Raw genomic sequence first — 24,834 nt, forward strand, 5'->3', positions numbered from 1 at the left:
GACCTTGACCTAGAATTACTCTGGACTCTCTTCCAGCTCCCATGTTATACTTCTTTTATTAAATGTTTTTGTGTTTAGATGCAAACCTATCTGGCTGTGGTCTGGGAGGCTTTGTTGATCTTGGAATGCCACTTGGAGGCCTGGCGGGGCTAAGCAAAGTGAGGATAAACTTGGAAAAGCTTGCGTTCATGGGGGTGCGGGACGGGGCGAGTGCTCTAGTTCACAGGCAGAGGGCTCCCCAGCATCCCGAAGGGGAAAACAGACCCAAGAGGGAGCAGCACATCATCCTCTCTACGGCCCCCCGGATTTCTGTGCCGTACAGAAGGCTGCTGAGTGTGACACATGTGCATTTCTCTGTGCAATCTACTCCCGCTCAAAACGCCTTTCCTTTCCACAGCTTTGTGTGAAGCCGGATGCAAGTTCGGGGAGTGCGTGGGACCGAACAAATGTAGATGCTTCCCGGGATACACCGGAAAGACGTGCAGTCAAGGTCAGTACCACAAGCCAGGGTCCCAGTACCAACCTTTCCCCGGGGCTTTCAGAAGCAATGCAATCATTGCGGGGGGCTCTGTGATACAGGACAGCGCCCGGGATTTTGTAGACTTAACCCGAGTCTTAGAATGAAAAGGGTTTCAGGACTAGATTTTTCAATCCATCTCTTCTAGAAAAATGTAAAAGTCTTTCTGATCTTTTTGTTAAGATGCCAGACAAAAGGCCTTTTTTTTTTTTTTTGGCCTTTTTTGGCCTCTAGAATATTTTTTTTTTCTAAACAATTTTTCTTTTCTGAAACAGTTTTCATTGTGGGGCACCTGGGTGGCTCAGTCAGTTGAGCATCCGACTTCGGCTCAGGTGATGATCTCGTGATCTGTAAGTTCGAGCCCTGCGTCGGGCTCTGTGCTGACAGCTCAGAGGCTGGAGCCTACTTCAGGTTGTGTGTGTGTCTCTCTCTCTACCCCTCCCCTGCTCATGCTCTGTCTCTCTCTCTCTCTCTCTCGAAAATAAACGTTTAAAAAAATGGTTAAAAAAATAAATGAAATAAATACATAAAACAATTTTCATTGTGTTTTTATGCTACCAAATGCATATTTTTATTGGAAAAAATAAAAGCAAAACAACCCAACGATGCAAAAGGATATAAATGAAAAAGTGGGAGTGGGGCGCCTGGGTGGCTCAATCCCTTGGGCATTGGACTTCGACTCAGGTCGTTCTCTTGCAGCTTGTGAGTTCAAGCCCCACATCGTGAGCCCTCTCTCACTGCCTCTGTCTCCCTCTCTCACTGCCCCTCCCCCATGCACACTCCCCTCTCACTCTCTCAAAAATTAAAATTAAAAACACATTTTTTAAGTGGGAGTGCCGAACTGAGCACCTGTGATCTGTTTCTGTGATGGGGCAGACAGGGATGTTTCTCGTGGGCCGGTTTGCGTGTTAGTGCATACAGAGCTAGCTCATGCTTTTTAAGGCTGTATCCTAGGCCCCGATGCGAATGCTTTTATCATTTGTGTAAAAAAGATTTTATTTAACTGCTCTCATTTACCTTGTCTCCAATTTCTCACCATTACAAGCGATACTAAATCGGATGTCAGTCTCTGCATATCCTTGTACCCTTGAGTATTTTTATAGGAAAAATGTCTGAAAATAGAATTGTCGGGGTGAATGACGTGCACATTTTTTTAACTTTATGTATTTCGAGAGGCGCAGAGAGCGCGCGGGAGGGGAAGAGACAGAATCCCAAGCAGGCCCTGCGCTGTCAACACAGAACCCAACGTGGGGCTCGAACTCACAAACCGCGAGCTCATGACCTGACCCAAAATCAAGAGTCAGACGCTTAACTAACTGAGCCACCGAGGTGCCCCGACATGCATATCTTTAATTATAATTAGCGTATTTAAAAAGATACTTTGTGACTGGTCATAAGCTATTTATCTGAGGATATTAAAGAGTATTTATAATAATGATAACAGTGGTTCTCAATTTGGGCAATCTTGTTCCCCAGAAAGAGTTGCCAGATAAAATAGAGATCTCAAGTTATATTTAAATTTCAGATAAACAACAGATAATATTATAGTGTATGAATATTTTAAATACTGCTCAAGACATAGGTATACTAAAAAACTATTAGAGTGCCTGGGTGGCTCAGTCAGTTAAATGTCCGACTTTGGCTCAGGTCATGATCTCAACATTCATGAATTCGAGCCCTGCATCGGGCTCTGTGCTGATGGCTCAGAGCCCGGAGCCTGCTTCAGATCCTGTGTCTCCCTCTCTCTCTGCCCCTCCCCCTTCACGCTCTGTCTTTCTCTCTCTCTCTCTCTCAAAAATAAATAAACATTAACAATATTTCAAAAAATAAAAATAAAATTAAAAAGTATTAGTTATCTAAAATTCAAACTTAGGGCACCTGGGTGGCTCAGCCATTGAGCGTCTGACTTTGGCTCAGGTCATGATCTCACGATTTGTGAGTTCGAGTCCCTCATCTGGTGAGCTCGAGCCCCACTTTGGGTGAGCCCTGCTTCTCTCTCTCTCTCTCTCTCTCTCTCTCTCAATAAAATAAAATAAAATAAAATAAAATAAAATAAAATAAAATTCAATTTTAACTGGGCATCCCGTATTTTTACTTGCTAAATCTGGGAACCTCCCCCTCGAAGACATCTGGCAGTGTCTGAAGGCATTTTGGGGGGGGTGCTACTGGCATCTGGTGGGTAGAGACCAGCAATGCTACCGATCATGTTCCAGTGCACAGGGCAGACCCCACACGAAGAATGCTCTGACCCAAGTGTCCACAGTGCTGCGGCTGAGAGACCCTGGCCTGAAGAAAGTGTCCCCAGCCCTATAAGCAGTTGAACAAAGAGCCGCAGATCACGTTGAGCTGTCCTTCAGGCCACCGGGGTTCCAGATGGACAGGTGGGATCCCAGAGAAGGGCAGGCACACTCCACTCCGCCATCCCCAGGCCTTGCTGCTAAGCCCAGAGATTAGCTACGTAGGCCGAGGGGACTGCCCGGCCTGCGGCCTCTGCGGGGACCTCTGAGCCTCTTCCATCCCACCACCAGCACAGAGGCCGGTGCCCTACGGTGCTTCTTACCCCCCGTGTCCACCTGCTGGAGAGATGTGCGTCACGGATCGTGCTCTTCTAAGTCGTCATGCAGCAGTGTACCTCACCGGAGGGGCTCGCGCCAGAAAACCTGTTTCTCCCTCGTGTCTTGGATTCTGTATCGAAATGGCTCCACCCGAGATTTGGAATAGAGAAGAGATTTTTCATGCTGGTGTTCGATTCCCAGTAAAATATCAGCGTCGAGGGAATGGTCTAGTCGGCTCAGGTCTGGAACTGTCTGTCTCCCCCCCACAGCCTTTCTGCCCCCCAGGGTGGCCTGATCAAAGCCCGGATGTATCCATTAATGGTGACAGGCCTCAGCCCTCCGCTATGCCGTCTTTCCCCCAAATGCTTCTTCCAAGCGACGCATGAGTTACCTCTGAGTTAGGGCCAAGTGACGGGGCGTTTCTGGGTTTCCCATTATGTCTCATCAGCTTTCTCCAATTCCCACTTCTTTATTTTCAAGGATACGCTTTGCCTGTTGCCCTGCTGAATTTTGGTGTTACGTACAACTTGGTTCTTTTCTCCTTTCTGTATCTTTCTTCAAGGAGTTAAGCTAGGAGGGACCCACGTGACCACATTTCCAAAGATAAGCTCCTCTCCTCATGATTGTTTTATTTCCCTCCTGTATCGTTTTTATTTTATTTATTTATTTTTTAGTTTTTAAAAAAATTTTTTAATGTTTTATTTCTTTTTGAGAGAGAGAGAGAGAGCGAGAGAGAATGAGTGGGGGAGGGACAGAGAGGGAGACAGAATCCAAAGCAGGCTCTGGGCCCTGAGCTGTCAGCACAGAGTCTGACGCGGGGCTCGAACTCACGAACCGTGAGATCATGACCAGAGTTGAAGTCGGATGCTTTACCAACTGAGCCACCCAGGTGCCCCTAAAGATTTTATTTTTAAGTAATCTCTACACCCAATGTAGGGATCAAATGCACACCCCAAGATCAAGAGTCGCAGGCTCTAATGACAGAAACAGCCAGGCGCCCCTTGCCTGATTTTTAATGTACTCGTTTGTCTCATAGCTTCTTCCACTCGCTCTCACGTCTGTGAGCTTCATCCATTGTGTTTGTAGCTGTACTCTGTCCAGTCTCATTGCCATATAGTGTTCCTTCTGTTGGGACACGTTTGGATTCTTTCTAGGTTGAGGCGATTAAGAATAGCGTTATTGTCAGGGCACCTGCGTGGCTCAGTTGGTTAAGCGCCCCACTTTGGCGCAGGTCATGTTCTCACCGTTGATGAGTTCAAGCCCTGTATATATCAGCCTCTGTGCTGTCATCATTTTAGCACGTGTTTTCTTGGTGGGCACATATCCATGTTGCTGTTGGGGATCTCCCCAGGGGAGGCACTGCCAGGTCCTTGGGTAAATCTGTATCTAGCTTCAGTAGATTCTGCCCAACAGTTGCCCAAAGTGGTTGTGCGCGTCTGCCTCCCCTCCGATGGCGCGTAATCGTCCTGTTCGCTCCGCACGCTCGTTCGTCCTTCAGGATGGAGTTTTCATGATGACTGGAGAAGAGGCGACTCATTGCCCCTTGTACCCACCCCCACCGGTGGGGGCCAGGGAGGCCAACCCAATCCTACATCTTGATGTTTTCCAATCCGGTTAACCTTTCTCCCTTTTCCCCCTGCCCCGTGCAGACGTGAATGAGTGTGGACTAAAACCCCGGCCGTGCCAACACAGATGTGTGAACACACACGGGAGCTACAAGTGCTTTTGCCTGAGCAGCCACGTGCTCATGCCGGATGCCACGTGTGCAAGTAAGTTTCAACAGCCAGGCTGCTCTCCGTCATCCTTTGAGACTAGATTCTTGCCATCTGAGCAGTGGGGGGGGGGGGGGGGGGGGGGAGAAGGAAGGTGGTAAAACAAGTAAACGTGAAATTCACCATTTTAACCGTCACCACATCCTCATCACCCCAAAAGGAAACCCTGTGCCTATCAGCAATCACTGCCCACTCCTCCTCCCCCAGCTCCCCCACAGTCCCTAACCTGCTTTCTGTCTCTCTGGGTTTGCCTATTCTGGACAACTGGCTTTTTAAAGAAAACAGCTAACTGGGAAGAAAAAGAACTTACATATCTCTATATGCAGGGTTGTATGGGGTTTCGTCCTGAAAATGAGCATATTGCCTTGGGAAGGTGATGCATTGAAATTCCATCTTGGGACATCTTCTTTCCACCCACTTCCCATCTTCTTCCCACCAACTGCCTTTCTCACGCCCCTTGCCCCATGCTCAAAGATTAGTGACTCTTGTTGGGAATACATTCCGATTCACATTCCTGAAAAGAAAAGCCCTTCTTTGATAAAGAGAAACCCATGTCCCGTGGGAGGGTGAGAGTACATCTATTCATTTATTGAGAGGGAAGGTTTTTTGGTTTAATGTTACAACCGACAGGCAAACGCATCCTCCCTGCCTGCCTGCCCTCCTCCCCTCTCCCCCTCCTCCCTTCTTCCCCTCCTCCCCCCTCCCATCTCTCTTTGCTCTGTCCTGCTGTCCCCAGCAAACCTGGAGCTTAGGTGTTCTGCTAGCTCCCTGTGGTTACAGAGTCTTAGGACTCCCTAGCCCATCCGGGACTTTGCCACAGTGTCACACTCCTGGCTAGCGCATGGCTCGCTGCTCTCCTGACGGGTCCTTGTGCTTTCGGTCCTTGGCAAAGCGCCCAATACCACCAGTCACCTAGATCCTCTGTTGGCAAGCAAGCTTAAGAGATAAAGCAGACATTCAAAGTCTTTTTTTTTTAAATCCTTAGTATTATAAATTAAACCCACCAAAGACAAGTATGTATGTATATGTGTGTGTGTATGTGTATATACATATCTCCATATATATACATATATCTCCATATATATATCTCTCCATATATATGTATCCATCCATATATATATATGTGTATATATATATCCATATGATATTATATATTATATTATATGTAGCTTCATGAATTCTCATAAGGCGAGAATAACCCTGTAACACCTACCAAATAGAACTTTGTCAGAACCTCCCTCCCTACCCCGTCATGGGAATTACCATCTAGGCTTTTACAGTGATCACTTAACACTTTTAAATAGATATATACTAATGGATGTTTCTGAAACATTCCACGAAAAGCCTAACCAGTGCCAAGAAAGGTATCTTTTCCCAAACGGAAAGATAGAATTAGGTAAATGTTGAAGACTAATCTTAAGAGGCGAAGCAAGAGGAAAAGAGTATAAACTAGATATGTTACCATCGGTGGGTGTTTGTTACATTACCTTGACCTGTGTATGTATCCTTTACCCTCTTTGTCTATTTCTGTATATGGAAGCTGTTGCCTGTGCCTCCCTGTTTATAGCTCAGAGTGTCCAGGGAGCCCTGGACCTCTTTCCTAATTTTATTTCACCTGGTTCCTGGCAGTCTCTCTTGTCCCGCTGAGTGATGGGCATGTTACGGATGCCCATGGTGGGTAAAGGGAGTATATTCACCATACTTGCCTATAGTAGACACGCGTGATCCGTACATAGTAGGCCTGTGCTAGGGAAATGCATTTATGGGAGACAAGTTACGTGTAGCAACAAGTAACCGGAAAATCCACCTAAATTATCTCAGGTACTGAAAAAACAGGAGGCACACAGTTCTAGAACAGCTCGGCAAGGACTCCATCTCTGCCATCCTCAGGGTATGGATTTTATGCTCATGCTTGTGACCTCATAGTCACAGGATGGCTGCCCCAGCTCCAGGTATCACACACGCATTTGAGGCGTGCTAGACAAAGGCGAGTGATGTCAGTGAGTAAATGACTCTTTCGTCCTTGTCCCTTTTTGTCATGCAGCAGCATGTTTGGGGAAGCCCCACTCCCTCCAGGAGACTTCTCTGTATATCTCTTTGGCCACGGCTGGGTCCTATGGCCACCCTTTGTTGCTGCAGAGGAAGCCAGGATGAAGACACATAACTGGCTTTCCAGCCTCTACGACGGTAGTGGCGTGAGGAAAAGGCGTCCAGGATGGCTTTCGGGCAGCCAGTCGGTCCTATTTGCCGCATGTTTTAATACAGCCATGTGAACGACTGGTTACTTGCTAACTTAAACAGTGTACAAGGGATAGATTTTTGTTTGCCGTAATTACTCAGACTGACCATCTCCATCAGAAGTTGCATTTCAGCGTAGCGACGCCAGCCGGGTGACGTAAAGAGTGATTTGAATGTGCCAGAGGAGGGGTGCCTGGGGGGCTCAGTCGGTTGAGCGTCCGACTTCAGCTCAGGTCATGATCTCGCGGTTCGTGGGTTCGAGCCCCGCGTCGGGCTCTGTGCTGACAGCTCAGAGCCTGGAGCCTGCTTCAAATTCTGTGTCTCCCTCTCTCTCTGCCCCTCTCCCACTCATGCTCTGTCTCTCTCTGTATCAAAAATAAATAAAAACACGGCTCTCTCTCTCTCTGTCAAAAATAAATAAACATGTTTTTAAAAATGACTTTAGAATGTGCGAGAGGAGAGGAAGATGCAGTCTCTGGTAACTGCCGGGGACGTGCCGACCTAAAGACGATCAAATTCAATACACCGGCCCGCAGAACAGACCGTGGGGGCCACCAAGAGGCCTCCCTTGCCCAGATTCCATTCGGGTCTCAGACAGTGTGCTTATCCTATAATACATTGCAGGTGTCCCGCCGAATGCCCTAGAATGCAGAGATGGTTCCTCAGTAAGTGCTTTTTATCACCTCGGCTAACCCTTGCCTACGTTTTCAGACTCCAGGACGTGTGCCATGACAAGCTGCCAGTACAGCTGCGAAGACACAGAGGAAGGGCCTCGCTGTCTGTGTCCGTCCTCGGGGCTCCGCCTGGCGCCGAATGGAAGAGTTTGTACAGGTAGCCCAGCAGGAGGGCCGGCCTCCACTCCTCCTCCTTTCCCCTTTCCTGACCTCCTTCTCTCTCACTCATCACAGTCTGCTTGTTGACTAGACCGAAAGTTCCTGAAAGTACAGATTTATGCCCATGTCTGAGACCATCAGCCACATATACTCTAGACACCCGTTAGGACGCTGGAAAGCACACTTCTCTATTATTTGGGGGTTGTCTAATGTCATAGTGGAAAAAAGGATACAGGCCATCTTATTTTAGTACATTTACCCTGTATGTTTCACTTCAATCACCATCCCACAGAAACCTGCTACTTCCATTCAGTGGATAAAATCCCAAGGGCCACTGGACTCCCTTTTGGGTTCTAACTAATATTTTCCTACAAAAAAGTGTTTACTGGGACGCCCGGGTGGCTCAGTCGGTTGAGCGTCCGACTTCGGCTCAGGTCATGATCTCGCGGTCCGTGAGTTCAAGCCCTGCGTCGGGCTCTGTGCTGACAGCTCAGAGCCTGGAGCCTGCTTCGGATTCTGTGTCTCCCTCTCTCTCTGCCCCTCCCCTACTCACGCTCTGTCTCTATCAAAAATAAATAATAAAATGTAAAAAAAAATTGTTTTTAATGTATTTACTTATTTTTTTTTTTAGATCTAAAACTGTTGAGAGTAGTCTATCCCTTGTACACTGTTTAAGTTAGCAAGTAACCAATTTCTCGTGGTCTTTAAAGGTTGCTCTAAATTATGTGAACTAAGTATTCCAAAATCATTTCCGCTTGGAGGGGTGAACAAATTAAATCCATAATATTAGAGGGCGAGAGACAGCCATCATTTATCACTTTGAATTTAGTCAAGTCACTGGATTAGAACTTTGGGCTCTTACTCTCTCTGGTCTTATTTTGTGTCTTAGTCTTGGGTCCCCAAAAGCTGACCCCAAGCAAGTAGCTGATCTGGGAGGTGATCTCAGGGAATGCTGGTTGAGGAGGGGAGAAGGGAAGGGAAGACCCTAGCACAGGGTGAGTTCAATGAGCCGGTTAAACATCTGTGCCCTTCCAGGAGGCTGGAGAGCTGCCTCCACATTTTCCTTCCTTCCAGAGCAACTGGGGGGGGGGGGCAGATTTATGCGTCAAGTTTATTGATGGGGGAGTGGCTCCAGAACACTGACTCCAAACGCCCAGCCCAGCCCAGCCCGGATAGGGGTCATTGCAGAACATCCCAGGTACGGCCTTAGGCAGGTAGCTGAGTGCTGAGGGGCGATGGGTGGGGCACCCACAGGGCACCCTCAGTGACTGATGCAACACTTTCTGCCTTAGCTCCCTTGTGGATTTGTATTCTGTTCAACAACCAAACTGTATATCCTCCTGGATCTGTACTTACATTGCACTAAAGATACACGGTATTTAGAGCAAGTGAGCACATAGCATTAATAAGGGAGCTCAAACCAAATCAGAATATTGAAAGTGTTCTTAATGTTTTTTTATTTAAATTTTTTTTTTACATTTACTTATTTTTGAGAGACACAGAGAGACCGTGAGCAGGGAAGGGGCAGAGAGAGAGGGAGACACAGAATCCGAAGCAGGCTCCAGGCTCCAAGCTGTCAGCACGGAGCCTGACGGGGGGCTCGAACCCACAAACCGTGAGATCATGACCTGAGCCGAAGTCGGACGCTTAACTGACTGAGCCACCCAGGCGCCCCTTTGTTTTATTTAAATAAGTATATTCTTACTTGTTGACTGCAGTAGAAATACTTTTCAGTCAAGGTGTTGGATGTTTATTCTAAATGTACCTAACTTGATAAGCTGGATTTAGAAAGTTCCGCCAAACAGGTTACCTAAAGCAGTTACATCTTTTTTTTAAAAATCCCCGTAAAATTACAATTTTGGCTCTGTTCTTTGAGAGTAATCCGATTTAGTTACATTCACCGGGTTTAACGTTCTTTGGTGAACTAAGATGTATATGACAAGGCTAATTCTTGACCAAACTGAAGGCAATTTTCACCACCTCTGATTTGTCGGGTGCCTTTTTTATTGAAGGGAAAGCTGATCTGCACAAAAGTGGTCACTGAGAAATGAGTTTTGATCAGTCCGACACTTCTTTAGTATTTTAAGAATGCACCACAGGTCCAAATGAACAACATACACCATCTGCTCGATCTGATAGTGAACGCAAAGCCGGAGTCTGGCTATTTTGCTCAGCGTTGCCGCCGGCCCCTCGGTGACCTGACTCACAAGGAAAGGAGGGAACCCTGTTGTCTGCTGAAGTTGCATCATCACACAGTTTCTGTTTAGGTGCAGTTTCAGGAAACCACATCTTGGGCACTTGGGTGGCTCCGTCGGTTAAGCGTCCCACTTCGGCTCAGGTCATGACCTCGCTACACGGTCTATATACCTGGAAAGGTAGTAATTCGGCCACCAAGCCTGTAGTGTATATGTCCCCAGGGCCAGGCATCTCCCAGCCCCAGAACAGCCTGGGCCTACCAGGACAGATGTGAATATAAGTAGTGCCGTGAGATAACGTCTCTAAGACGGGATGTCCAACGTGATGGAAACACGTAAGAGGAAGAGCCGTGAGTGTGCTGAGAACACCTCCCGAGGGTATGATGCTGGCAGAATAATCAGAGAGACTGCTGTGCGTGTGGGCTCACATGCGTGCGTGCGGGTGTGATTTGGAGGGAAGGTGCCGTTCTGGCTATCGCCGACGCCTTCTGGTTCTGCGTCCTAGATATCGACGAATGTGCCTCTGGGAAAGCTGTCTGCCCTTACCATCGAAGATGCGTGAACACATTTGGAAGCTACTACTGCAAATGTCACGTTGGTTTTGAACTGAAATATGTCCGTGGCCGCTATGACTGTGTAGGTAAGAGTGGGTCGCACCGTTTCCCTTTTTGCTCTCCCCCCCCAAACCTATAGCCGTCGTCTATGGATATTTTGAAGTCGATTCCGTCTATTAGTTGAACAGTCTATTGTACTGACCAGTTTAACAATACAGAAGAAGTCACATTGTTTTGTTTCTGGCTTTTAGGAAAAGTCTGATGAGATGAATTAGAAGAAGCCAGGTCAGTCAAGGTCAAAAATAAGGGACCTCAGCGGGTATCGTTTGTTCTGGGGGCAAATATCTTAAGATGGTGTTTGTGCATTTTTTAAAAATTTGGCTGGTTTTCTTTCTAATTTTTGACTTTCCAGCTACATACCTAAAAATGGAAACAATATAGCACAAAAGGAAGCCTAAAAAGGCCTGTTTGAGCTTGATCTCCGTGATCTGTTCATGACAGTTCCCTCCGGGGGTGGCATTTGACAAAGGTATAAAGAAGATGAAGGCCCCTTTCATGGTTCAGGCTCCAAATGGCCTAAGATGTTCCCTTTCCAGGTCACCGAAGCCACTCTCTGATAAGATTCTGGTCTCAGTTGGCTATTGGCCTGATCTGTGTGAAAGAAGATATTTGGGCCCTTAGTGAAGGGATTCCGAGTCCGAACGAGCGAGTAAAGTATGGTGTTTGGGGACCTTGGGTGCATCCGCACTGCCCTTGATGTAATGGGGGACGGGGCCTGCCCTTCGGTGAAGGGAGATCCGGGCTCCCTGTAGATGCCTATTCGTGTAACACGTGGAGCCAACGTGTGTGCGACAGGAAAGCTCACAGTTGGGGGAAAGTGGGATTTCTTTCAACCCCACATGCAGAGCGTCCCAGGTTGTGTCCTGTGTGACTGCACCGTGGCCACCGTTGGTTCCAGCATTTTGAACCGTCTTAGGAAGACTCCCCAGCTCTTTACTCAGATCTTTTCAAACACAAAGGCCATTCTTCACCGGCTCGTCACAGCCATGTTGCTCGTGGGCTTGGACCCCATGTCCCGCCGCAGACCCATCCAGCTGTGTAACCCAGTGGTGCTGTGTCCCTGAGAAGTAGCCCGTTCCTGGATCCCTAGCCGGTTCCACTGGACAGGGTGGGAATTCCCATGGAGAGCTTCCAGAAGAAACCTATCTTGTGATTTTAAGGGATTAAGATTGGCATCTGGGCTCCTTTGGTGGCTGATTTAAAAACAATGGGCTATTTTGTGTGCATAGGTCTCCCAAAGGGTGGATAGCAAGTCAGATGCAGAAGAGGGCTAATGAACTTCTCACTTGGGTGGGATTCGGCCAACTTTCCTGGTCTCGGTCCAGCAGACGAGCTCGGACCAGCCCAGCCCGGCTCCTGGCAGCCTTGGAACAAAAGGCCTAGGAGTTTAGATGATGTCAGTGGTTCATAACCCCCCTTCTCCTTTGTTGGTTAGGAGTTCCAAGCCCTTCCACATGTAGAATTTATTTTTTGATGCCGTTATTTAGTTTGGAGTTAGATGAAAACGTGCAGAAAAAGACGTAAACATCTTCCAGCTTTCAGTAGTTGTGATAAGCAGTCGAGGTTGCTGGGGTTGCGGGGGGCCCCCCAGTTCCCTGCGTACCGGCGTCGGGCAAAAGCCAGGCATTGGGAGATTTGACAGCATCCCGGTTCTCAGGCCCCACGTGGTTTGTTGGCAGGTGTTGAGGGGTTGGCCCTGGAGTTGCTCAAGTGTAAGGGATAGTCGGGCTTTTAGCAAAGCCCAGCAGCCGCAGAGTTGTTCACGGGAACGTTCACATTTTTTTAGATATAAACGAATGTGCTGGGAATACCCATCCATGCAGCCTCTATGCCAACTGCCTCAATACCCAAGGATCCTTCAAGTGTGAATGCAAGCAGGGATACAGAGGCAATGGCCTTCAGTGTTCCGGTAAGTAGGATTTGCTCATGGCGTCTTAGCTATTCTCAGTAAAGCATTCTCTCCTTCTCTTCTTTCTCCCTTTATCTCTCTCTCTCTCTCTCTCTCTCTCTGCACGTATGATAACGTGTGCATGCGATATTTGGCAACTCTAACTCAGCCTTGACTTCTCTGCTAACTGGACCACATCTTCACTACTCACTGAAGTCATAGCCACTAAAGCTTACAGAGCAGGAAAGGTCCTGGATTTCTGTCTGGTCACAACGCACTCTCAACGACCGAAAAGAAGATTTAAGGACAAATGGCCCTGGGCCCATGTTACCTGCCGAGAGAGGGCAGGTTATGGCACGGTCGCAAGCAATCCTAACACGTCAGGGGCTCAGAACCACAAGCTTGTTGACCACAGGAATCAGAACTTCTTCCAGAATACACCACCAAAAGCAAGTCGGACAAAGCTGACGGCACGTTATCGGTCATCCTCAAACCTAGATTCACACGTTTAGCAAAGAGTCCCATTGTTCTTGCTGGTGAATTCCTTACTGCGTAGGTGGGTAACATCTCAAATTGACAAACCACGCGTAGAACCATGAAATGTGACACTCATTGCCCTTGGCGGTGTATTCTCTCCGACGTTCCTTCTCCATGTGGTCCCTCAGGGAGCCACGCCGATAGAGTCCCCAGCGTCCTGTGATACCACAATACGGATTGGAGCCCTTAGGGTTTGTCAAGGCAGGGAAAGAAGCATGGACAATCGCACACCAGCTCTTCGTTCATTCAACTTGGGAGTAGGGGCAAAATATACATAGTCTTGCTGTGTGTCTGGCAAACTAGAAATGTCCATAAGAACCCGGAAAGTCTACCAAGACAGGCCGGTGGTGATTACATTGCAGTCACCGTCCTGGCGAAAGTATCTCATAATGTTTGAGGTCCCTTAGGTTTATCCCTCGGGTCTTGTCCCTTTTATTTCTCTATTTTAAAAAAAATTTCTTTTTCATGTTTATTTCTTTTTGAGAGAGAGACAGAGTGCCAGTGGGGCGGGGCAGAGAGGGAGGGAGACACAGAATCCGAAGCAGGCTCCAGGCTCCGAGCTGTCGGCACAGAACTTGACGCGGGGCTTGAACCTACATGCTGTGAGATCGTGACCCAAGCTGAAGTCGGACACCCGACCGTCAAGCCACCCAGGCACCCCTGGTCTGGTCCATTTTAGCACTGGCCCATCATGTGCCTCAATCTGTTCACTGCCCTGACTCCACTGTCCTGTATACCCCTTAGCATGGTTCTCACGTCTTCCAACACGTACGGCTTCAGGTTCTGCCTTGACCTGTCCCGTGTCCTTATATGGCCAGTGCTCCTGGTGACACAGCGGAGTGGCCACTCCGTGGTGGCCAAAAGCAAAGTGTCTGCACCGTGGTAGACACTGAGCCCCACAGCCATAAAAGTTCACAGTACCCCGGTGGGCCGTGGTTGAGTGCCACTGGACGAGAGTGTGTGCCAAAGAATATGGTCAAGGAGGATGAGTCTAGAAATCAAGTTCTCTGCAGAACCACCAGAAGAACTGGGCAGCATTTCGTCTGGAACAAAGAGTATGGAAAAGTATACGTGGTGCCCGTAGGTATTTAAGGAATGTGAAATAAAAGTGACTTCCTAAAGCGGACTGGGAGCACTGGGTGGAGGCCATGTTCTGTCTTCCAGATGATGGCCAGGTGTCTGGGAGTGGAGCCGGGAGCCCTGCCCAGCACGTGTTCCGCCACTCAGGCTTCCAGGCCCGGCTCTCCGAGGGATTCCTGCACGGGGCTGGAGGTGGGATTACACAGCCACTGGGTCTCCAACCACACAATGCTCGGGTCTCGATCCCGTGCACATGTGCTCGTGATCTCCTTCTGGAACTTTCTCAAAGACAGAGAGAGAGAGATCGACGGCCCGTGTAGGACGTGCACGGGTGGATCAGGAGGAGGGATGCCATACCCTGGAGAGGCCCCCAGAGAAGGAGTGGAGTAGATCAGCTTACCCACCTTGCCCAAGGTCACAGACAGCATTCTGAGTTCTCAGGACAATGTCTTCCAGCCTCACCTGTTGTGGGCCATTTGGTGTAATGGTCAACAGCTGAGGTTCAGGACCTAGGAAAGCCTGCATCTCACTCTGAGCTCTGCCCCATACTGGCTATGACCTTGGATAAATTTTTTTCAACCTCTCCAAACTCCATTTCCTCCTGTCCAGCTTGTGACCAGCTAGGCCCCAGTCCCTTGTTGCTCCCTGATTTCAACACGGCAGGGTGGACAGTTCCACGCAGATCTTCAGCCCCAGGGCAGTGGGCTCTCTGCCTGTGGCCGCGCGTCTTCTCTAGAGTGCCACTCAGCCCCTTTGTAAGGACAGCCCTCAACCAGTGGGGGCCAGGAGTCTGGATAAATACCCCTAAATTGTCGCAGGATGGGACAGTTCTGAGGTGTGCTCTACATTGTTTTCCTCCTTCCCCTCACTTCTGCCTCCAGGGATCACCTCTCAAATGAACCCCCTGCCCCCAAATCCTTGTTTCAGGGCTGGCTCGGTCAGTAGAGCACGTGACCCTTGACCTCAGGGTCATGATTTCAAGCCCCACGTGGGGTATCGCGCCTACTTAAAAATATATATATTAAAATATCAAGCAGTAGGGCCTCCTGTGGGTTGATTCTGGAAGCATTCATTTACTGTACTTCACTCCATTTTTCATGAGTGACCTAATTGTCAGCCAATGTGAAACTTTCCCACCTGTTGTTATTGTAGTGATCCCTGAAAATTCTGTGAAGGAAGTCCTCACGGCCCCTGGTACCATCAAAGACAGAATCAAGAAGTTGCTGGCTCACAAAAACAGCATGAAAAAGAAGACAAAAATGAAAAATGTCATCACAGAACCTTCTGGAGCTCCTGCCCCTGAGGTCAACCTGCAGCCCCTCAACTCTGAAGAGAGTGTTTCCAGAGGTAGGAACTCTGATGGAGGAAAAAACCGAAATGAAGAGAGAAAGAAAGAGGGGCTCGAGGAAAAGAAGAGAAAGGAGAAAACCCTGAAGAACCACGTGGAGCGGGAGCAAAGCCTTCGAGGAGATGTGTTTTGTGAGTAACACTTTGGTTATTTTACACATTTTATGAAAAGCGAATGGTGATTTCTCCTGGCAGGGAAAGAAGGAAAGACGGCTTCGTGCCTGCCGTAACACTAAGGTTCGGTACTGATTCTAAAGAAGCAGGGTTCTCTGTAAGTTCTGGAAATGAACATCCCCTGCAGATCCCAAATCGTATTTGCTGCTGTGGGAAACAAGGAGGTTAAGTCCTTTCCCCTTCCCTGGGGGGCTTCCTGTTTGATGCAGACCTTCTTTCCGCTCCCAGCCACGTAAGCACGCTTGCCCTGGCTGGCCATGCTGCACACCCCCAGACCAGAGAGACCTTGGGTCCAGCTGGATCTGCCAAGCTCTGCCTTTTTACTTCTCGAAGGCACTTTCGACCTGCCCGCTCGATGCAAGGGGAATTTCGCAGCTGTGAGGTTACAGGTTAAAAAGCCAGAATGACAATTGTAGAGGGGAACATTCTAGAGAGGAGCTTAAATTTTCTCCCTGAACTGGATAACTGCCCTTTTCACCCATTGCTGTGCAGAGCCCACAGCTAAGTCTCAGCCCCTCCAGGACAGTTTCCATATTAACCCCCTCTCCCCCACATCCCCAGGCGGAAACTTGGTGTTTCATTTTCACCAGGCATTTGTTACTGCCCCTATTTTTTTTTTTTTTTTTTTTTGCCTTGTCTGCCCTTGGCTCCACGGCTGTTGGATTTAACCAAATGGAAAGCAGACCCAGGCCCACTTATCCAAGAACTAGCATAACGATGGCTTTGTCTCCTCGAATAGAGAGCGAAAATCTCAAGAGTGTATTTCCAAACCCGGGTGAGAAGAGGCATGTTAACTAGTGTAGATGCTTAGGTCATCTTTGGAAAACGATGTCTTAGACACAGAAACTGGAACCAGTGTGAATGCTTTGGGAATGTTCAGGAAAGTCTGCTCTGACATAGTCTGTACTCAGAATAACAGGATAAACCTCCGCTCGGTCGTTCATTCACACCTCCTTAGCATGCGAGGGTTCAGGGCTTTTCTTAACTGACCAAGTGTTCTTAATTAGCCCCGAAGGTGAACGCAGCGGGTGAATTGGGTCTGGTTCTGGTCCAGAGAAAAGCTGTCACATCCAGGCTGGAACACAAAGGTAACTGATACCTTCATTTATGAATCACTGCTTCATTCCTAAGCCCCCGAGGGAAAAATCGTGACATCTGGACACAGTGCCAGTACGAAGAGTAGGTCCTTACGGGGTCAGTACCAATGACGAAAGTATAGGAAGGCTGTCTTCTCTCCACCACGCCCGCCTGACACCGGGAATGACACATGGTATACATGTGAAGATAGATGAAAATGACCCCTTCGTTTCAACTTCAACACCCGGGGGCCCACAACCTGAACATGACCATGCACTGCATTCCGGACGATGGTGCTGCGTCACAGACAACCCCAGACCTTCGGTCGCCTACAGCCACTGTTTATTTTTGCTTATGAGTCCGTCAACCGGCTGAGTGGTTCTGCTGATCCGAGCTGGTCTGGGGGGGCTCACCCACGGGTCCGCAGTCAGCTTTGGTCCCACTCGGTGACTTGGCCGATCTTAGCTGTGCTCCGGGCCTCAGCTGGGACACCAGAGCTGTCTCAGCTCTGCTCCATGTGGTGACTCATCCTCCAGCGGGCCAGCCAGGCTTGCTCTCGTGAAGCAGTGGCAGGGTTCCAAGAGGGAGTGGAAGCACCCAGGCCTTGTGAGGGCTAGGCTCAGAGCAGCCACAGCATCACTTTCACCATATTCTGTTGGCCAAGGCAAGTCCCAAGGCCGGCCGGGACTTGAGAGTTGGGGAAGGCGCTACAACGTCACATTGCAAAGAGAGTGGAGACAGGGAGGGGTAAAAATTGGGACCATTCTTGTGATCAGGCTAACAGAGCCTCATCGTCAGGAATCTCGTAGGCGTGATCCCAGGTTCCTCTGAGTCCCTTTAGCACTTTGACTACCTGTGACAAATTATATGTGGCATCTCTACACAGACACCAGGGGAAAGCCTATTTCTGTATTTATCCCTTTATTTGGCATAAATATTCATGCATCGATCTTCCCTCCCCTTTGCAAACTCTCTTTTACTTACCGCTGTGCATGTCCTAAGCTTGTGCTAATTTGACCGCCTTTTGTGTTTACCCCATGAGTACATTCTCCAGTTCGGTCCCTTTGGTTTATAGGAATCTCCACCATGAAGGTAGAGCCTCTCTGGTTCAGTCCTCCAAACTTAATCTGAGAAGCCTCTACTAAAACCTCTCCAAAGGCTAGTGACCCAGCTCCGACAGGCATCTTGTTTTCTTCCATATTTCCCCTAAATGTTCTGTTTTCAATTTTATTTTATTTTTAATGTAATTTATTTATTCTGAGCGAGAGAGGCAGAGAGAAGGGGAGAGAGAATCCCAAGCAGGCTCCATGCTGTCAGTGTGGGGCCCGATGCGGGGCTCGATCTCACAGACCATGAGATCATGACCTGAGCCAAAACAAGAGTTGGACGCTTAACCAACTGAGCCACCCAGGCGCCCCTCAATGTTCTTTTTTTTTTTTTTTTTTTTTTTTTTTTTTAAGTTTCTCTGCAGCAAACATCTTATTATCCATTTTCCTGGTTGGGAAGAAAATGTTTCATAGCTCAGGGAATTAGCTACATTCTCCGGGTGCTTAGAACTGCTTCTGCTCGGCTCTCCACTTGCTAAGTGACATTACTAAATTGACCCCCTTTGGATCCCCAGAATGACCAGGTCTCTTATTTTACTTTTGCTTCCATGATCCTTAATGAAACACGTGAAGTTTACTCAATTGTCAAAGGTCCTTGAGTAAGGTCCCTTGGAGCACTCAGTCTCACTTGGAAGACTCGGTGGGCACCCCAGCCCTTCTACTTGCTATTTGCCTTGGGCAAGTCCCTGAGACTTAGAACATCTCATTGCTTTCATGTGTGAGGTTGGAGTAAAAGCACCACTCTTGTCTAAGGTGCTGTCTTAGGCTGGATTCCCCAGAAACAGAATTTGTGTGCAAGTGGTTTACGTGGGAGGCGATCCCAGGAAAGAATGCTTGGGGAGTGGGGGCGAGAAGTTGGCAATCAACAGTGTGTTATTAAGAAATTTTCACTGGGGGCAACTGGAGCCCAATCCCATTGGGGAACTCAATCCCATTGGAGCTCAATCCCATTGGGGAACTCAATCCCATTGGAGCTCAATCCCATTGGGGAACTCAATCCCATTGGAGCTCAATCCCATTGGGGAACTCAATCCCATTGGGGAACTCAATCCCATTGGAGCTCAATCCCATTGGGGAACTCAGTCCCCTTGAAGCTCAATCCCGTTAGGGAACTCTGAAAGCCAGTGTAGAACACACAGCTCAGAGTTGTCCTATTGGAGGACAAGAGAGCTGGGTATTCATACACCATCTCCCATCTGACAATGATTAATGGCCGCTCCCGGGAGGGTGTTAATTCCCTGGTACTCCTGGCTTGCCATAAAAGCAGGGAAGGGCACCACTGTGGCCACTGGACCTCCATCCCAGTTGGACCCTCTGCAAGACCAGAGAGAGCCTGGATTCCAGTCTGACTTCAGGTCCATGTTCAATTCCAGGGACTTATGGTCTTACCCAAAGGCAAGAAAATTGTGGTATCTGTCCACCAACACCTGTCCATCAGTGGTTGAGGGTTTTCATGGGGAAATAGCTTCCTGGTATTCTGGTCTGACTGGCTTGATCCGAGCATGCTCCAGCAAGAGAATACCCTCACACAGAGAAATTTAGCATTCTGCAGATTATCCCGAAGGATCTGACAAGGTCTGCACTAGTTCGTTTGGGTAGGAGAGATTTTCTGACCCAAATTTTACAAACTCTTGCCTATATTCTCTGTCTCACTTTGCTCACAGGGCTCTTGCCCATTACTTTTTTTTTTTTTTTTAAGTTTTTGGTTTTGCTTCTCCTTTATTTAAGATCACAACAGAATTTGGCCAGAAGGACTTCACAGGTTTAAATTGAAGCAGTATCTGGTTTGACACTGTCCTTAAGGCCATTTCAGTGGCCGTGATCTGTACTCCATGCAGTTGTTATGATTTTGTTAAATTAATATTTGTCAGGTAGAGCTCCCCGGGTGCCAGATGGCTCAACAAAAGACCACAAGAGAAATTGAGATAGAGAAGTTTATTACTCGCAGGTCCTGTAGGAGCATGGCACGCCTCGAGGGCCACACAGGGAAGTTGAGGCAGGGTGCTTCGAGAGAGAGGCGGGACCTAGAGCACAGGCCTTTATTAGTGGATTGGTCCATTCAAACCAGAAAGATCTGGGTCTTGGTGAGTTCCAAGGGAGTCTTATCTACAAGGGCTGTTGGGAAGTCATATTAGGAACTTAATTAGCTTGTGACTCAGCAGGCTGTTCTCTAGGGCTCGCACCTGCATGAGGGGCAAAAGTCCGTTTTAGGACCCCGTAGGCTGTTTGGCCAAACCAGATGGTTGCGGACGCAGCAATACCGTGGAGTAGCTTAGCTCGATGCTCAACAGCTGAAAATACGGCATTTCCTTCCAAAGCTCCAAATGTCAGACGTGCTTCTAATACTCTTCGTGATTATACAATGTACCCTTTTTCTTAGCAGATTTAAATATCTCAGTTGACTGCAGCTTTGAGCACGGGGTCTGTGACTGGAAACAGGATATAGAAGACGACTTTGACTGGAATCCTGCTGATCGAGATAATGGTATTTGGATTTTACTGTTTCGTGTTCTCTGCTGTGTGCTCTGCCCTCCATACAGGTAAAGAAGGCTCTCCAGTGACGGAGGGTTATTATTCCTATCTCTCGTTAGGTCAGCGTTTGTCACCTTTGGAAACTTCTAGACCTTCCGAAGTCTGCCCTGATGAATGGCTCCGTTGGTTCAGTATCTGTGTCCCGCCTTATCCCTCTTACCCCCACCCACCCACATACAGGATGTTCTAGCAAAACTTTTCCATAGTCACTCCTGCTGCCGAGAGACAGATGTTAGAACTCGTGAACATTTTTGACTTATTAAGAAAAAAACCCTATTTTTTAAGTAATCTCTGTGCCCAAAGTAGTGCTCAAACTCATGACCCCGAGCTCAAGAGCCACATGCTCTACCAAGTGAGCCAGCCAGGGCCCAAGAATTCATGTACATTTTAAGAGTATTGGGGGAAGGGTAGAAAGAAGCTGTTCTTTTCCCCAGTTTGGCAGCTCGTGGTGCTCTGTAGTTTTTGTTTTGCTTTTTGTGGGGAAATAACTCTGGAAAGGAAATATGACCTCTGCCTAAACCTGAAGTTTTAGTAAAGCCACCCCTCAAAGTAGCAACACCATGATGAGCATCAGGTCAGCAACCTGAACTTCTGGACTGGATGTTCCCCTCCGTCGCTTGCAGATTCCTTTCTGGCCACTTACACTGGGGTTTTTCTCAACTTCAGCTCTGAGCTGTGGAATTCTAGCACTTTCCACTTCTTGCTTAAACACTATTGACGGGCCCTAGCTTTCCCCTTGGGTAGAGCATTTTGGCTGATACAACCCACTTAGAGCATAAATCGAGGCCCTGTCTCCTGAGGCTGACACGTAGAGGTGTAGGTAGAGACAACTCTGGGGACTTGACTTTCTTACCAATCCATTTATTTATTTGGGAATCTACAAGTTCAGCCCTCAGTTACAAGATCCTTCTCCTGGACCCTTCCTCTAGACTAGTTCCTCCCTTTCAAGCCTTCACACGCAACCAGGAAACCTGGATATCCCCCAACAAAAATTCCTTGCAAAACTTGAGATTAGGGTAGAGGGGGTACATCTCACGCAGCAAGTTGTGTGAGTGGAACTATCGCCGAAGATTCAAGGCAGGTTTAACCAGTCCCAAGACCATATATCTTGGGAGAGCCTGTCTGGTCAATAGCTAACTTGCATTTCTCCTTTCTTCCATCATGACATCTCCAAGTTTCTATCCGCCAGAGCCACATCATACAGGGAGCCCGTAGGTTATTCCAGAATCTTGACAGCTCACACAGTCAGCAGGGTCTTCATGTGGAGTTTTCCAGCAACGGAAAGTCCCCTGTTTACAAACGCGATTCACAAATGGCCTCAGGTTTCCCAGCCTTTGTGTCACTCAAATCATACGTTCTTCCCCCCTGCGCCCTGTTCAGATCTCTAGGTGGGCTCGTCTTTCCCTGAGGAAACGTGGGATGAATCAGCATTTCTAGAAGGATAAAATCTCAAGGACAAATCAAAATGGGCTTTAGGTGAGAGAGTAGGGAAATCTGCCCCGGTGGGTCACAGAAGAGAGGGTGTCACTGGTGGAGTGGCAGTGGCTAAAGTGTAGGATGCCTACGTTTCACATTAGCAGGAGAACACTTTTTAGTACATCTCAGACAGGTTGTTGTTTTTGTTTTTGTTTTTTTAACATTTATTTATTTTTGAGACAGAGCATGAACGGGGGAGGGTCAGAGAGAGGGAGACACAGAATCTGAAACAGGCTCCAGGCTCTGAGCTTTCAGCACAGAACCCGACGCGGGGCTCGAACCCACGGACCGTGAGATCATGACCTGAGCCGAAGTCGGCCGCTCAACCGACTGAGCCACCCAGGCGCCCCTCAGACAGGTTGTTTATCTGAAATTCAAGCTCTCCTGAGCATCCTGTGTCTTTATTTGCTGAATCAGGCAACCTGAGCAGCTGGGGAAAAGACCAGACAGTCCCGGAGTCCAGTGAAAACTAAGGCAAGGTCAACCTGGGTCCTTCAAGTGACGCTGGGAATATACTAGCAGAAGACTCCGGGCGCCCACCCCCTACCCCCAATGCATGCCTCCTGGCTTCCGTACGAATTCTTTCTTTTCATCAACTTCTTTAGACCCCCATTCCCTGAGAGTTTTTTTGCCCAGGCTCGTCACAGCCACAAGCAAAGGACTGAAGATGAGCTATACTTAGGACATGGATCTTAGAAATAGGAGGAGGTGTGTTCCATTCCTCAATCGGAACTTGGACTGATACGTTACAGGCGGTAGTTGAGCTCCATGAAACCATTAGGACAAATTCATGTATGTTGTGGATTAAATACCACCCTACCTAAGGAGCTGGCCGTCATACATCTCATTGACTCTGTGCGAAAATGCAGTCCAAGGTTCAAACAACCAAGGTGGAAGGTTCTGGAACACGAGTTCTCCATCAGCTGCAAATTACCTACGGTGCCAAAAGACTATTTCATTAGATTCTTACCCCGTCTCTGCTTACCACCACGCTTTGTGTATGTGGACAGATTCCTCCGTTTGTCTAGCCTTCGCTTTCCCTTTCCGTACCACAAGGGATTTCAGCTCTGTGATCCCTAAAATCCATTTTAGCATGAAATTGTTCTTCCTGTGTTGGAAATGAGAGAGACTTCAGCTTTCCCTACAGGAGACTATTATTCTTTTTTTTTTTTTTTCATTTTGTTTTTTATAAAAAATGGTTTTTTGTTTTTTTAATGTTTATTTCTTTTTGAGAGAGCGAGAGAGACAGAGCAGGGGCAGGGGAGGGGCAAAGAGAGAGAGGGAGACACAGAATCTGAAGCAGGATCCCGGCTCCGAGCTGTCAGCACAGAGCCCGAGGCGGGGCTCGAACCCACGCACCGTGAGATCGTGACTTGAGCCGGAGTCAGACGCTTAACTAACTGAGCCACTCAGGCGCCCCCTGTGTGTTTTTTTAAGATTTTGAATCCGGTTATCATTCATCTTCTGTGCTATTCTATACCCCGTAGCCAGACCCTTTACAATGGCCTCGTTAACTGCGCATTTTTCTTCTCTTGGAGCCGTTGGCTACTATATGGCAGTTCCGGCCCTGGCAGGCCGTAAGAAGGACATCGGCCGCCTGAAACTCCTGCTCCCGGACCTGCAGCCCCAGAGCAACTTCTGTCTGCTCTTTGATTACCGGCTGGCCGGAGACAAAGTCGGGAAACTTCGAGTGTTTGTGAAAAGCAGTAACAACGCCCTGGCATGGGAGGAGACCAGGAGCAAGGACGAAAGGTGGAAGACGGGGAAAATTCAGTTGGAGCAAGGGATCAGCACTACCAAAAGTGTAAGTGGAAAACCAGCGTCACATGGAATACTGACATTCTCTTGCAGTGACTCAACAAACAGAGGGGCGGTGGGGCCCTAAAGATGAGCGAGGCTTTTTCCTATACTTCGAGAGTTTATATTCTGGAGCAAAATAGGCCGGGCGGCTAAGCAGCGCAGCTCGCGATAACACCCGTCAGGTGCATGCCCCTCACGTGTCGTGGAAATGATCCGTTTGTGTGTCCGGCTCCTCACCAGCGTCCTCCCAAACCAGACTCTAATTTTACATGTGTAACTTAATATGTAAAAGAATGTCTTGCTCATTCATTCTGTGCCCGGCACTGATCACGATGAGTGGAAGCTGCAGGGTCAGTTTTTTAAGTGTTTTTTTTTTTTACTTATTTTTATTTTTATTTTACTTTTTTTTTATTTTTTAATGTTCATTCACTTTTGAGAGAGAGAGAGACAGAGTGTGAGCGAGGGAGGGGCAGAGAGAGGGGGAGACACAGAATCCGAAGCAGGCTCCAGGCCGTGAGCTGTCAGCACAGAGCCCGGCGCGGGGCTTGAACCCACGAACCGGGAGATCGTGACCTGAGACGAAGTCGGACGCTTCACCGACGGAGCCACCCAGGCGCCCCAAGCGTCTGACTCTTGATTTCGTCTCAGGTCATGATCTTACGGTTCACGAGTTGGAGCCCTGCATCAGGCTCCATGCTGACGGTGCCGAGCCTGCTTGGGATTCTCTCTCTCCCCCCTGCCCCTCTCTCTCTTTTTGTTTCCCTCGTGCGCACGCTCTTTCTCAAAATAAATAAACACAACTTCAAAAGAGCTGACCTATTTACAATTACACCAAAAATAACAAGATACCTAGAAATAAGCTTAGCCAAGGCGGTGAAAGGCCTGTACTCTGAAAACTATAATACATTGAGAAAAGAAAGTGGAAGATGACACAAACAGATGGAAAGATATTCCATTCTCATGGACTGGGGGAACAAATACTGTTACAATGTCCCTCCTGCCCAAAGCAATCCACAGATTTAACGCACCCCTTACCAGGATACCAATACCATTTTTCACAAAACTAGAACATATAATCTTAGAATTTGTATGT

The 24,834-nt window shown here is 48.2% G+C and overlaps 1 protein-coding gene across 7 annotated transcripts in view; it reads left to right on the plus strand.

Moving 5' to 3' along the window:
- EGFL6 (EGF like domain multiple 6) overlaps positions 1-24,834 on the plus strand; it is a 55,109-nt gene that overhangs the window by 27,482 nt on the left and 2,793 nt on the right. For 3 of the 7 annotated variants that reach the window (XM_053202079.1, XM_027054520.2, XM_027054522.2), the window contains 9 exons: positions 398-490; positions 4,722-4,841; positions 7,794-7,913; positions 10,616-10,750; positions 12,511-12,633; positions 15,382-15,708; positions 16,758-16,838; positions 20,314-20,418; positions 23,480-23,745. In XM_053202079.1, the coding sequence (XP_053058054.1) occupies positions 398-490; positions 4,722-4,841; positions 7,794-7,913; positions 10,616-10,750; positions 12,511-12,633; positions 15,382-15,708; positions 16,758-16,838; positions 20,314-20,418; positions 23,480-23,745 (1,370 nt within the window). The remainder of the gene's footprint in view (positions 1-397; positions 491-4,721; positions 4,842-7,793; positions 7,914-10,615; positions 10,751-12,510; positions 12,634-15,381; positions 15,709-16,757; positions 16,839-20,313; positions 20,419-23,479; positions 23,746-24,834) is intronic. The other 4 variants (XM_027054521.2, XM_053202082.1, XM_053202080.1 and 1 more) reach the window with 4 other exon arrangements.

The sequence above is a fragment of the Acinonyx jubatus genome, chromosome X (genome assembly GCF_027475565.1).
Source record: "Acinonyx jubatus isolate Ajub_Pintada_27869175 chromosome X, VMU_Ajub_asm_v1.0, whole genome shotgun sequence".
NCBI lineage: Eukaryota > Metazoa > Chordata > Mammalia > Carnivora > Felidae > Acinonyx > Acinonyx jubatus.